This window comes from Diprion similis, chromosome 14, assembly GCF_021155765.1.
Source record: "Diprion similis isolate iyDipSimi1 chromosome 14, iyDipSimi1.1, whole genome shotgun sequence".
Classification (NCBI taxonomy): Eukaryota; Metazoa; Arthropoda; class Insecta; order Hymenoptera; family Diprionidae; genus Diprion; species Diprion similis.
The window spans coordinates 4,372,797-4,387,855 of NC_060118.1; the positions used below are offsets into that span (position 1 = coordinate 4,372,797).

Below are 15,059 nucleotides of genomic sequence, written 5' to 3' on the forward strand. Positions count from 1 at the left end.
TTTCGTAATTTAACAATTCTTGTTCACGGCTTCAGTTGATTTATAATGTTATATTTATAATAAATGCACATGATATTTGTTTTTCAAATTGTTCGTTTTTTATGGCAAAATCTTTTATCTGATAAATTTAATAATAATGATCATAAGTGTAACATAAGCCCTTTTCCTATTGTACCTATCTGTATACTTGAATGATCCCTGTAAAATGTGTATCCATGTTCAATTCTTTTCATGTATTAATAATCTGCAGTTTGCTTTCTATAAACATAGAGAAGTGGAACTCTAAAAATATGAAAACCTCGAAAATCATAAGAAATAAATTCTGTTTTAATCTGTTGTATGTTTGTAAGAATGTGGTGAATCATTTTCTGAGGGGGTTTTTATATAATTTTTTTAGCCTTTATCGTAATTCAGGGAACGCATAATTTCTATGCTGATGCTACTGAAAAAATTTACCATAAAAAAATAACTAAAAAAAAATGAGGAAGAAAACTTACTCTTATAGGAGCTTATAAGGAAGAAGCACCTTGTGTATTTTCAGGAGAAGTGAAAACGAGTGAACCAACTTCGTGGTTGTAAGTAGCCGAGTTTCTAACTTTTTAGTAAAAAATTAAATGTAAATATTTCGATATTATTCGATAGCAAAATAAAAGAACGGCCGACGAAAACAAAATTGATGAAACCTTCAGACATGAATTTCAAATTCTAAATTGAAACCAACCTAAATTTACAACAAGTTTTCGGTGAATTTCAAATTGGCTAAACATTATCAAGACTTGATACAAAATTTCTTAAACATTTGTGAACGAAAATTGAAAGTAAAATTATAACCTGATACACGGGAATGATGAAGCAAAACATCAAAGTGTCAACTACGAATACCTATAGTTCACAACTGTGGTTATGGGTTTAACGAAGATATAAAATTTGGAGAGCAAGAATAGAATACTAATTAAAAATGAAATAAACTCAAATTCCTTGCAACTCTGAAGATGACGAACAAAAATTCTCATACATGAAACCATCACACAAATTGTAACTTCTAAAATCGAACAAAATTTCATTATCTTATGCGGACACTGATTCTGATGGTGCATACCTACGATAAACTGTTGTAAACGATGCCACCCAAAACTGGTAATTCGGCGAAGCCTAAGCCGACGAAAGGCAAGGGAAAAGAACGACAGAAGTGAGTTATTGCTTATCGACTTTCTTCCACATTGTTTTCTGCTTGGAAGAAATTTTTCCATCTCTTGAAGCCCGCGAAAAGTCGTTTAGAGTAGTATTGACTTGTTCTTGTAAATATTTTACTGATTCTTGTCCTGCAAATTTTCGCAATGTAAAACTCCTCATTCGATTTACATCATGGAGTCATTATTAAATTCTAAAAACTCGGTGAGTTTTCAGAATTTATATTTCAACGACCAATTATTCAATTCCACTGCAGTTTGATTTATTTTCAAATATGCAGATTATGCTTCAATTACATTTCTTGGAAAATTAAAATCACGTTTCGCGGTACGAATTACTACTGATTTACTTTAAATGTGGATACAATATGTGAGAATGTCATAAAATTTTGATGAAAAATCGAGTTTCAATTAGAAATGGTCACCGTATCGTAACAAGAAAAAACTCCGGGTCACGGAAAAGAGAATAAACAATCAAAGAATATGGTCTCCGAAATTGAAGTGAATCGTTTGAGCCATTTTTTAAATATAATGAGCACCACAAAGCCTCGTTGGTGAAATGATTGCCGTTATTATCAATAACAATGTTTCCGAGTGCATGAAGCTCGATCTACATACTTTCGAATTAAATAAACCCGATTCAAATGGAGTAGTTGGTTGTCGAGATCCATATCTATATGGGTCTATACTGATATTATAAAGAGGTAAAATAGTTTGAGCGTATGTAGAGGGTGATCTCTGGAACTAGTGAACTGATTTTGAAAATTCTTTCACTAATAAAAAGATAAAGTATCCCTGCTTAACATAAGCTATAATTCATTTTGATAAAAATCTATTTATCTAAATCTATCATCTATCTGTGCGAAGCTGGGACGGGTCAGCTAGAGTACAATATTCGATTCATTCCAAATATCTCTGAGAATTGTTCCAAGAATATTCTGCTTCCCAGTAATATTTGATTTTAAGAAAGCAGAAAAGGCACAAGTTGAACTTGAAGGGATGGCTGAAGACGGCGGCGGACTGGGCAAGGTTCGATGCATGGGCAAAGCTGAATGCCTTGCCGAGAAAAGTTCCGGAACCAGAACCAATCGTTAGTATCAGGCTCAAAACATTATCAATTAAATTGTGAAAGGAGCAGTGCTTCAAATTCTTCTGGAAACCAATGCTTGGCTCTGATTCGTCCTGCATAATTATTCGCAGGTACGAGTCGTGAAGCCCTTGAGCCAGTTGAAGAAGCGATTGCTCGTGATATCGCAGCCAGCCCCAAAGTCGGATCCGGGATTACTGTGTCGACTGGATCTGAGCGTTTCGAAGGCGGCGTTGAAGGCGAAGCCATCGAAGCGTATCAAGGAGCTCGCGATGTTCGTGTGGAAGGACGAAGACCCGGGGAAGGAAATGCCGAACCCGATAACCAAGGCGGCCTTGAACTTCAAGGCCACACCCAGAATCATTGAAATGGCTCAGCCCCATATCCACGAGACGGAGAGCTGTCGCGACATCGCCATTTCGAAGAAGGCCTTGAAGCACAAGACCACGAAGAGGGAGAAGATTATGTCCCTGGCCAAGAAGGTGCGAGACTGCCCGAACTCTTTGACCGAAGAGGAAATCGCCAGGCTTTTCACGCCCACTGGCATCAAGAGAAGCGCTCTTACCTACAAAGTAATTTGTACTTCCATTTTCACTATTTTATCTAAGGTGCATTGATAATTTTGATATTCTGTATTTCTGCAGTTTCTTTATATGATCACATCTGATAAGTTAGGAATAAATTTCGAATCTGAATATCATTTTATAGGTTACGCGTTTATTCAAACACTTTTCAGGTGTAATGGAATGAAATTGATTTTTTAAAAGAAAAGAGTCAAATCAAATTCAATATGTGAAACAGGTTCTTCAGCTTGTTTGGAAAGTTTGGAAATGAGGAAATAGGATTCACTTTCAAGAGCGTTTTCTATGGTTTAATCTCCATGAAAAGGTTATCGACAAATCCAGTTAAAAATATTTTAAGATATTTAATCCGTAGAAATTGTATTCACAATCAGATAACAGAATGGGTATTGACTTTGGCTCTGCCCTCGTACCGTTTCCTGAAAGATCGCCGAGACCAGGAAGCTCAAGAGATGAAAAAAAAAATTGAAGAAAGCGATAACAGAGGAAAAAAGGTTCTAGAAGAACAGCGGAAGCAAGAAGAGGAGAAGGAGCGAAAGAAAAAGGAGAAGAGGCAAAAAGGAAAGAAGAAGAAGGAAAATAAGAAAGGTGAAATGGCGAACGGGGACAAAGGTACCGACGAAACGCCTGACGAAGAGGACCAGAAGAAGGATAAGAAGGAAGAAGAGCAGAAGAAAGAAGAGGAGAGGAAATCTAAGGAGCGTAAAAAATGGCGAAAAGAACCGGGACCCTGCAAGGATAATTACGGATCAGTTTCAAAAGCAGCTCTGAATGCAAAAGGTATAATAAGTGTGGTAACGTTGTGTGCAGTCAGAAAAATGTTTATTCTTTAACACCAAAATTGTGTTACTGTCAGTAAATTTGAGAGTTAATATGCTGTTTAGGGTGGTTCGTAAAAAGGTCATTTTTTAATTTCCCCCGGGTCACCCTATAAATTGGCGTGACATAATTAAAAAATAATTCCCTAGTTTTTTCAGATTTTCATCTCAACTTTTTTAATTTCTAACCCGTGCCACAAGAGGGTCGATTCCACCATTTAACCCTTTCATGGGCACATTAATCTACCGAACAGGTTTCGATAAAATTTGATATAGGAGGGTTTATTGGGTCGCTGATTACGAATCTGCACTCGAAATTTCAAAATTCAAAATGGCGGATCCAACGTGGTGGAGCAAAATGCCAAAAGTCACTCGATGTCGCCATATTGAATCCACGTTTTCGAATTTCGTAACTTCGAGTTCAGATTCGCAATTAGTGACCTTGAAAATCCCCATATATCGAGTTTCATCGAAATCGAATTATTTTTTTGATTTCGGTCCATCATATCGGATCCGCCATTTTGAATTTGGGGAGTGGGCCGGTAAAAATTTCTTAGACAGTTGGTACAAAACTTACTTAAAGACTTTGACCGATCACCCCACTGAAACGCGCACAGATGGCTTCATATATACAATATGTCTTTGTCTGTACAGTCCTATTCAGAAAGTTTTTTCAACTGAACAAACAACTAATACTGTAACAGAGATTAAGGTGGTTCTTTAATGACTCCGGAGTCAGTAGAACATCACTTGGAGAAGTGTATTATTCACATGAAAGTTGTTTGAATAATGATATTTTGTATATGAAACATAAATATTTTAGTCTTTTCTACGACGACGTTTGTTGCCACAATCCGGAAGATTCTGTTGCGATTACGAATTTAGATCAACACCGTGAAATTTCTATCGTCGATGGTAACCTCGTTCAATGGTGTTTGACACCACTAAATTTGGTATTTTATTGAAATCAGAATATATTGAGTCTTATATTATTTCAATCTCGGTGCACTCTTTTGAATTGTTTTGAAATTCGTCATAAAACATCGTGACCCATTAAAAAAATTCCACAAAATACGTCTACAAATTGATTTTGTTGGACAAGAAAAGTTTTTTTCGTAGTCACTATCGTTTTTGCACAAACTTATAATCGTGATGTAAATAATAGGCTTTTATTCTTCTCGTTTCACATTGCATCAGCATCCACGCGTACGGAGGAATTGGCAAAGCCTCATATTCACGTCAGCACGGCGTGCAGAGACGACGCCTTCGGCGTTAAAAAGAGCGCCCTCTCAGGATCAGCTTCTGCACGGGTATCCGAAATGGCGAAACCGAATCATCCTGCCGATCCTGTTGAAAGACCACCACCACGAGAGAAGAACGCTTTCGGTGCTCCGATATTTCCCCAGCCGGTAAGTATTCACGAGTCAGTTATTGGGAATATCACTTTGCAATGCGTCATCTGGTGGAAAAAAAACAATCAAGCTCAATACCTGACCGTTGACCGTATTTTTTTCAAATTTATGTGACATGAGTAATTTGAAACCCGAAGAATTACGATCTGCCTCCATCAAAATCGAAAACTTAGGTTATATAGTGATAAAATGGCGCCGATAACCAGACCGTGAGGTCATGAGGACATTTTCCAATACCTGATTTCACATTTTTATTTGCGCTATTATTGTTTGATATTTTTCATTAGTCATCGATTCTTTGGATTCTGGTTTTGCATTATGTATCTCGTTGTACGAATATTCATTATATGTTATTTTTGATTAGGCTGTGCAGCTATTTTTTTATTAGTTATTTATCCATCATCATCATTCTCTAGCTGTTAATTGTATTGCAATTCTGTCTCGATGTTCGGTATCTGTTATTCGATAATATTTTTACTCGTTAATTTATTGCTAGTTATTTGTATTTTACCATTCGTGATCTACATAATTGTAATTTGTTATTCGGCTTTTTCATATATTTCATACTTGAATATTTTGTTACGTGTTATTTTTCCTTCCTTTTTTCGCATTTGCACTTGTCATTATTGTACTTCATCATGCGAATGAGCGGTTATGTATTTTTGTTATATTCTAACGAGTATCTGTCATCTTTCATTTGTTATTTTTGTATGACTGTTTGTCACATGTTATTTGCTTTGTCAAATATAATTATTACCGTTTTTGCTACGTTATTTGACTTTACTTCAATCATTTAATTCATCAAAGTTGCGAACCCATAACAATTGAATACTTTTCTGCACTCTTCATAGCTATTATACGGCTTATGTGTGATGATTTTCATATTTTTTGACGAATCATTTATACTTCCGTGATCGTGTGTGTTACAGAAATTCGGTAAGCGACTGCCAAAAGTGAAACCGTATAAAATGGGCGAGTGTAAGGATAAAGACAATAAGGATAAAGGGAAGGCGAATGAATCGGAGAATAGTATGAAAAAATATGAGTCTGTACCGTTGTATCCAAGTATTGATCCTTGCATTGATCCTGCCGGTGCCAAAAAGCAAGCTAAAGCCAGAAAGGCTGCTGAAGAAGCAAAGAAGGCGAGGAGGGAGAAGCGGAGGCAAAAACAACAGGCGAAAAGTGATCAAGTGAAGCAGGAGAATAACGAAAAGAATAAGTGAAAACATGATCGGGATGAAGAAATGAAGAAAAAAATTTGCTGTCAAGGATCAGCACCCCGTGAAAATTATAACTCATGATGTCACGAAGAGGAAAACTTTGAAGAATTTGATCTTGTCAGTGACTGATTTATGCTAAACGTAGCTAAATCATTCTAGTGTTTATAGTGAAACATAACATAACTTAAATTTGCATTTGACTGTAAAATCAGATCAAAATAAGCAGTATTATTTCAATAAGGAAAATTTTAATAAAAATCGCATAATCATATTAAGGATCTGTATGATATGTTGTTTACTAGATGAGTAGATGATGAAATCTCACAGAGTATTTTCAGAACTTTTTGAAATCATATCCCACAGTGGATGTAAAGGCCTTTCATTAGGTTTGTGGGACTTTTTCCATTCAAATAATTGAATATTTTCTAGTAATATACATTAAACACTTGGAGTCCTCATATAAATAACAATTGTTGGTATAAAATCTTAATTGTCACTTGCATATTTTGCTCGTATTTGAATATTAAAATTCGCGAATACTAAGCATTCAACATCGAAAGTCGGATGAAGATTATACAGGGAATTTCTAGTGAAAGAACCTCTTCCGATCCACGGAGTGCGCATGCGCAAACACACGCACAACATTTACGTAAGCCAAGTGAAACGCCCAAATACCACGGAGCAATAATAGACTTCATTTGTTGCGCAAATGTACGGCCAGGGTATACGGGGTGGCCAAGTACGCGCGGACCACCGGGCACTGATGGATTCCTGGGAAAGGAACAGGACTAAAATTACTCTTGACAATTTTTTTTTAAAGCAACGGTTTTTGAGTTAAAGCCGTTCGAAGTCCACCAATCACGGCGCAGATGGGGTCGAGCGCGCAAACCAGGCGCGAGGCTAGTGTAGCTGAGACCGATGCAACCTACGCTAGCCTCGCGCTAGGCTCGCGCGCCGTGATTGGTGGACTTAAAACGGCTCTAACTCAAAAACCGTTGATTTAAAAAAAAATTGTCAAGAGTAATTTTAGTCCTATTTCTTCGCAAGGAATCCGTCAGCGGTGGCCCACGTATACTGAGTCACCCCGTATAGTTTAGCGGCCTGCCACTGGAGTGTACGACGAACAGTATATGTATAGTCGAATCAAAAGGTATGCATTTCAATGGCAAATACACGTGTCGTACAGTTCAATAATTCTATAAAAATGTTTTATCGTATTTGTAGTCAATTTGGACAGCTGCTGTATCCTTCAGTACGTCATGAGTAATGTCGTGATAATGTTCTGCATGAGATTTGATAATTTAATCTACGTAAAAATGATCTAAACCAAAGTAGAAATGTTCAGTCGACGAAGCAAGGGCAGAACACGTATTCTCCGATAATTAATTGAACCAAGACACAATTTTTCTTCAAGATTTTATATATCATCGATTTTAACAGGTAGGTGTATTGCTTTTATCGAGTTTTTTTTTTATCGAAGCTAGAGAAATATTCAGTGGTTCGATGAGGGATTTTTTCTAGTTGTTGGGTAATGCTTTACTCCCATTGAATTTACAGGAAATGGCTCGACGCAAAGACTGATTGTAAGAAAATGAGTATAGCTAATTGTACTTTGTATACATTTCTGTCTTACTGTGAAAAATTAACATGAATTGAATCTTGTAATCATTGAAAAGATTTTTCTTTTTTATTTTGTCTCATAAATTATCCAGTCAGTCTCGAAATATTTTACACAAAGGGCTGTATACCGTACCTGCAAATCGGGAAAATTAGGAAAATCTAAGGAAACTCCTCCGTGATTATAACGATTAGGGGATTTTAAAATTATTTAAAAAAAAACAGGAAGTTTCCCAGATATGCATATTTCACAAACTACTACTACGTGCAAGGGAGTGATAAATTGAGTTTTGAAATATTAAAAATAATTTCATTTCCATCCATAGTTGCAGAGAAAATCATAAATAATGACATTTTTCTTTTCAGGGAGTCAGGAAAATTTGTATGCAGATTTCAGCACACACGGTGTTACAGCAAAGTGGTATAAAAACGGTAATACTATAATCGCACTCTGATTTTTAGCCTTGAAATAAAATATTTCATCAACTCAAAGCTCTCATATACAGTGTGGCGAGGCTGGATATTAGGTATAGTAACATTTAAAAGGCAAATCCCGATATTCTGTAACTATTCAAACAACTTTTTCTCAACGCATGGTCGAAAATAGTGAAAGAATGGGGAAAAAGTGCAAAAATCATCACTTTCGACGTGCCTCGCCACTCACAAAAAAAGGAGGTGATTTACACCTAAATGAATGAAATGATGAAAAAAAAGTTTTTGTTAAATTGATTAGCTTTCGAAATATACAGATTTTTCACTTTTATGAATTTTTCTCGGAAGCTTGGGTGTAGTCCCTCGCGGCCAAATTAATTCACAGAAAAGATCTTTAGGTAATGAATACCCGTAATTATACTCATAAGTCGAATCTAGAGATGACCGAATAACCTCCTTAAGGCCCCGCTGACCTGGCATGTCATATATATATTTCGTGACGTCAGAAGCGGGGAAATTGGGTGAAAACGCCTATACGAATCCTGCGATAACGAGAGTATGAATCTTACTCGGAAATATTTTAAATCGTAGCTTGAATAATAGCGTACGTGTGAATCTCAGTCACTGCTCAGGCAAATAGCTGATAATGTTTATAATAAAGAATGATGAAGTGAATAAAATCACGCGACAACAAACATGGCCGATCGGAGCTACCGCATGTTGAATATTCACTGATTGCACTGTTCCACAATTTCTTTCACCCTCGCCAGGGAGATTCACACGTACAAAAGCACACACGTTATCCGGGAAAACTTATACTATCAGTTATTTTTTTGTAAACATGGCTCGATTCGTATACGCGTTTTTCATGTGACAGCAGCCCGTTTATGGTCCACAAGAAGTATGTTCCGATCTGTAACTGACATCATTGGTTGGATCTAACAGAACAAGCTAATGAAATCAGCGGCCTTAGTTCACCGTTCAACGTTCAGAGGCGCTGCACGTATTTATGACGTCACGATTTGATATTTTCAAGTCACTTCAGCGGCACCTTAATTGTTGCTTAGAAAGAGCTTCGTAGTATTAAATAAGACAAACCGAAGCAAAACAGTACCAATTTAATGGGAACTAGGTTGCACGTGTAAGGGGGTAACTCACTCCTTACGTGACATTATATCGAAAAACGCAAAAACATCTGTCCCCTACTTTTTTTCCTCTTTCTAATGCAAGTAATTGCAATCAAATATGGACAATGGTTTTTTAGTTATAAATAATTTGTAACTTTCAACCCCTATAATTTTTACCATTTCACCCCATCGTAATCGGACAGAATGCATTTTTCGTCATTCGCCATGAGAATTATGCTCTAATTGGTTTCATTTAAACATCTCAACTGGAAGTATGCAAAACTGCGAAACTACCACTGAAGATGACCAACTTATGGGGTTGATTTCACCCCTTTAAACCATTTATCCGCAGATAAAAAAAATGCATGCCGAAATCGGGAAGGGGGGACATTTACTTGTCAACTGTTGGTTCCACGATGATTTAAACGCCGAATTTTTTAGGATGAGTCGAACGAATAGATTCTGATACAAAAAATTTTTTGATAAGAAAATCACGAAAAAATTGAGACTAGCATTTTTTGAATTTTGCTGAAAATTTCGACGATTTTCATATGGACTAATTGCGAGAAGAATCGATTGCGCATAGTTCGAATACGCAATCAGCTACTTGATTTCGCTTCTTCATTTTTACCCATTTTTTCAAACTTCCAATTAACAATCTGAGTTTTTCTAAATTCTTTGAATAAAAATACAATTGAGATCCATTGACCTGACCACCTGGGTTTCGACACGCAGCATGTTGCCGTTGCGTCAATTTGACGCCCATAAGAATCCAACCAAAACTGTCGAATGTGGAGGTCTCCACACTCTCTATACATCACTTGCCGACCCTGCTCACAATTAATCTAGGAATTGATGCCCAGCGATATCTTCATGTGGCACGGATGCTTTGATTTGCATATAGTGCTCCTGGTTTACAATTGTATACAAAGAATTTTGAACTTGCCATAGGCCTCACTGCGCACCAAATTAATATTTTCGATGTAGTTGATCTTGGAAGGTGAGTGAACATTTTGAACGACGAAGTTATGCTTAGAAGCACTCAATATCATAGATTTTTAAAAGTGTGAAATCGGTCCATCGATAACGCGCCCAGAAAATTTTACTTTCGTACGTGTAAGGAACGGCCTCCAGACTTAACTAAACTAGAATCTTCAACTTCGACTTCAGCTAGTACCTTACCTTTCAATACCTTACTTTCACAGGCCATCGATCTAACAATGCACTTTCTACGGATATCACTCACCGTGTAGCTGTCGACCAATCTCACTCATGATATTAGCTTTCAAGACAGAATAAAGTTTATATTCAAGACGACAGTACTCAGTCTGACCGGAGGATCGTAAGGCTAAAACATTCGTGACGTTTGTGGTGTTGCGCTAAGATACTTAATTTCGTTCTCTGCACAATTCTACTTGCCTATCTTGGTTTTCTATCTATCGGTTTTCGAAGTAAATTATACACGAGTATGTATCGAAATGATGACGAAGATCCCGCTGCATAATTATTTATAAGGTAATTTGAATAAATAAAATACCTATAAATTTAAAGATGTTGGAAATTTATTATGGCTACCACTTCATCAATAAAACATCAAATTTAGCGTTTTTTCCAACAGGTCATATTGGTCTAATTATTACCAGTTAATACATACCAAGTTTGAAGATACAATTTCAGACGCATATGTTTCAAACTTCATGTCTCTAACCACCTACCATATCTTATAAAAAAATTTTATTCATCTCCACGACCATTTACGGGTTAAACGTATTGACTTGGTAAGTTAACTTTCTCGGAATTACTAAACGTTTCACTTATTTGAGTAATATTTTATGTTCCTCATCATTTTATTATTTTTTCGTTTTTCTCCACCCCACCCTCTTCCTCTTCCTCATCCTCATCTACCTCCTCCTCCTCTTCTTCCACCTCTTCTTCCTCCACCTCTTCTTCCTCTTCCTCATCTTCCTCCACCACCTCTTCTTCTCCCTCACTATTCTCTTCTTCTGCTCTGTACTCTTCATATTCATCCACTTCCCCCGCTTCTTCAATTTCTTCCTTTGGTATTGCCTTACCCCTAGCTCCTTCAATGTCATTTATTTGTACATTATTAACCGCGACTTCAGCATCATGAATTCCTCCTCCTTTTCCATTTTGTTTGTCGTTCAAACAGGTTGTGGCATCGACCCCATTCACTTTGACTTCATCATCACTCCCAGGATTCTAGAAGTGATGATTATTATTTTCATTTACCTTAGATAGAGTGAAAAACATGTGTATATGTCTACTTACAGACTAAGAGGAAAAGGTCACGGATCTCAAATGACTAAATTTAATCAATTAGAAACTGATAAAAATAATTCAAATCAAGGTAAATGTGGGGTTTTTTGGTTGTGATTACTGACAAATGATATGTTGAAATTTCATCATCTGTGGTTAGACCAAGAGTTTTTTACCTCGGTCTTGCAATAATGTTGGTGTTTTATAGTTACAGAAATTGGCCGTATGTCTTTGGTAAAAAGGCACGTTCATGAATTTCAAAGAAGTTCCGAAGAAAACGCGTCTCATCTACCACGTTAGTGCCAAAATGAAACGTAATAATAAATAAGCAATTCGAAAATTGGTTCAGTAATAGAATAACCCAGGCAAGTAGGAGGCTCGGTTTTCCAGCCCAGTGGATATGGTTTCGAAGAAAAATGAAGTTTACCGAAGGTGTATCGACTATTGTCGATTGAATAAGTGGATGGTGAGAGATAATTTCTTTGTACCGTTGATGGAGGATCGGCTTGACGCATTAACAGAAGCACAAGTCCATTTTCGGTTATTGATTTAGAAAATAGAATTCTGCCACGTTCCAATTGGAAGTGCAGGTCATTCGTAACTGTGAGTGAACAGTTTTAATTTTTGAAGTCACCATTTAGGCTTTGTAACAGTCCAACTAAATTTTTCTAACGAATACAGGAAATATTTAAAGATTTGTTACATCGGAAAGTTGTCATTACTTATAAGTATGAACTATTTGATCATACAATGAAGCAATGCAGCAATGAAGAACATGCATACTTCAGACTAGAAGGAACATTACATGTTGCTAAACAAAATGAGTGAAGCATTAATTCGAATATGCATTTTTCATGCAGACCTCAGAGAACAATGAAGTTCTGCATGCGGATTGCCGAGGGATCTTTGGCTCTGAAGTTCCTGACACAATGAGTTTATTACTAAGGCATTACAAAAATTTGGTTTTAACTGATTCTAAATGAAAAAAATTAATCACAGCTCTTTTCGAATTGATCTTGGTGCAACAAACTGATCCAGTACATAATATAAAATAAAATAACGCACAAAATAAAACGAAATGTACAGTCTGAATATGGTCAATTATTTAGTTTATTCTTCAATATTTTTTTTTGGAAGGTCTTAAATTTATAAATAATATACATCTTAAAATGAAATTAAACCGTTTAAATCGTATATCGTGTGCTATTATTCATTTCAATAAAATCTATATTTTTTTTTTACATTTACAGGTACAGTTCGACTTCTCAATAAAAACGCCCGCAATAAGGACGCTTCCCCAGTTTCTTGCTCGCACACTTCCTTCACTTCGACTTAACCTCAAAGTTATACAGTGAAACCTCAGTTATATGTTTTTCTCGTTTATAGGTTAAATTTTCTTAGACCTGGCAATTTTTGCCGATAAACTGTGTAAAAATATTTCACTTGTACGTTCTTCGCACTTATACGCTACGTATTCCATCCCTAGCGCTGTTTTCTGTTCAATTATACGATATTACAGCTTACTTCTTAGTTGAAACTTTCGATTTGATGTTCAACTTGCCTACCGTTAGATGGTGCATACGTTTTAATGTTTCGTGTACTTGTCTATGGCTGGATTGGGCTGGATTGCGTAGCTTGACATATATGCCTATTTCTATCCCAAACACGTTCTGGCCAGTTCAGCTCATTGTCAGCGCCTCATCTACAGGAAAATTCTTTACTTGCCGTCACTGGATTAACTTAACCGGACGCGCGCTGCGGTAACATGCTAAAATTAGTTAATAATATTAGTCGATTTCGTTAAAGGTGAATGCAGATATGACGAAATGATACATATAAAACCACTAAAAATCATCAATTTTTCACTTTTCAATCACGGAGATTTGGAATATGTAGGTATTTCACTTTAACGTTATTCTTATTCATACGTCAGTATTGTCATACCCCTTGGAAAACATATGATTGAAATTTCACTGTGATTATTTGCGTGCGAAGAGACAGAGAGAGTTAATGAGCAAGGAGAGCGCATGATGATGATGCTCAAACACACTGGGGGCGTTCATATTGAAAGGTCGGTCTGTATTATTGGAAATATAATTTCGACAAACACATGAGCATTCACATACAGAATTGCTTCGTCACATTATCAGTTTCTTCCCGTGTAGTTTACCATTTAGTTACTCAACTTTTCGTAGGATGCAGATGGTGGTATAGCATGGGGTTTAAAATCCCGAAAAAATCGATAGGTCAGAAACGCGAAATTTTCAAGATACGAGTTTCAAAAGAAAGAATGATCCGTGCATCGACTTTGAGATTTTAGATAAATCACCCAGTAGAATAACTGTTTTTCCGAAAGTTTATTTAACCAAACGCCCGTTCATCCCGAAAGGTGTTTTCAGAACAGTCTACATTCCGAATGAACAAATCACGGATTGTGAATATAGAAAAAAATCGAAGTTCCGAAATTCAAAATTGAGGGCGCCACTGCGCCGCTAAGCTAACAGATGGAACATCTCCATTGCAACTCATCGTAAATTTTTTTTTCTTTCGGTTTGTATATTTTTTTCCTACAAGAATTGGCTATTTTCCAACAATGGAAACAGTTGACACAGGAAGACAGTGATTTCTCCCAGATACAAATTTCAATATTCAATGTACATACATACATACTATTTGTCACCTTCAACCACTCAGCTAAAGAATTGATGTCAGAAAGTAGTTAGTATGAGATGGTTTCGGACCACTTAGTATTAGTGTGTACGTGTCGCGGATGGTTACGGACCGCGATGGTAACTGAAGTGCTAAGTACCGACCACAATGTTAATTACCGACCGCAATTGCAATTACTAACCTTTTTGAAGTTGGTTTGCGACCCTCGAATTAAAAAAAAAAATTTCACACCAGAAAATGACTCCCGAATTGCTTTTAATTGCTCTCTATTTTTTATTATTTGGTCCCGCACGGTTTTCGAGAAAATCGAAAAAAACGGAAATGTATTTCCTGGAGCGGCCAAGTGATTCGCAGATTTTCGTAAATCCTGGAATTTCCGAAAAATTCTTATACTGAGTAATTGTTCCTTAATTTTTCCCACATTATTTACTCCCACACGGTTTTCGAGAATAACGAATAAAACGTTCCAGGGAGGAACAATAAAGTGGCGCCAAATTCAAACGAATGTTTGGAAAAAACAATGATTATTCCAACGAAATACGCTAAGCTCTGAATTGCTCCTTATTTTCTCACAATTATTCTGTCCTTTTTATGGATTGCTTCTGCGTGGTTTTCGGATAAATCAGGA

General features: G+C 36.5%; 2 protein-coding genes across 3 annotated transcripts in view; one reads left to right on the forward strand and one right to left on the reverse strand.

Annotated features, from left to right (window-relative positions):
• Positions 1-3,451: 3,451 nt before the first annotated feature.
• Positions 3,452-6,459, forward strand: LOC124414444. The gene is made up of 3 exons (XM_046895388.1): positions 3,452-3,638; positions 4,772-5,085; positions 6,018-6,459. Exons 1-3 carry the CDS (start codon positions 3,452-3,454, stop codon positions 6,309-6,311), a joined length of 795 nt encoding a protein of 264 aa, XP_046751344.1. The 3' UTR covers positions 6,312-6,459.
• Positions 6,460-11,033: 4,574 nt separating this feature from the next.
• Positions 11,034-15,059, reverse strand: part of LOC124414410 (sodium/potassium/calcium exchanger 1) — a 38,848-nt gene continuing 34,822 nt past the window's right edge. The window contains exons 8-9 of one of the 2 annotated variants that reach the window (XM_046895354.1): positions 11,459-11,704; positions 11,034-11,380 (exon numbers count right to left, since the gene is read on the reverse strand). In XM_046895354.1, coding sequence (XP_046751310.1) covers positions 11,327-11,380; positions 11,459-11,704 — 300 coding nt within the window. In that variant the 3' untranslated portion in view covers positions 11,034-11,326. Of the gene's footprint in view, positions 11,705-15,059 lie in introns of both variants that reach the window. The other variant, XM_046895353.1, reaches the window with a different exon arrangement.

Coding starts and splice junctions, on each gene's coding strand:
- LOC124414444 (XM_046895388.1), top strand. CDS start 3,452: ATGGCGAACGGGGACAAAGGTACCGACGAAACGCCTGACGAAGAGGAC. Junction 3,639..4,771: donor AGCAGCTCTGAATGCAAAAG/GTATAATAAGTG, acceptor ATTGATTTTGTT/GGACAAGAAAAGTTTTTTTC. Junction 5,086..6,017: donor CTCCGATATTTCCCCAGCCG/GTAAGTATTCAC, acceptor TGTGTGTTACAG/AAATTCGGTAAGCGACTGCC.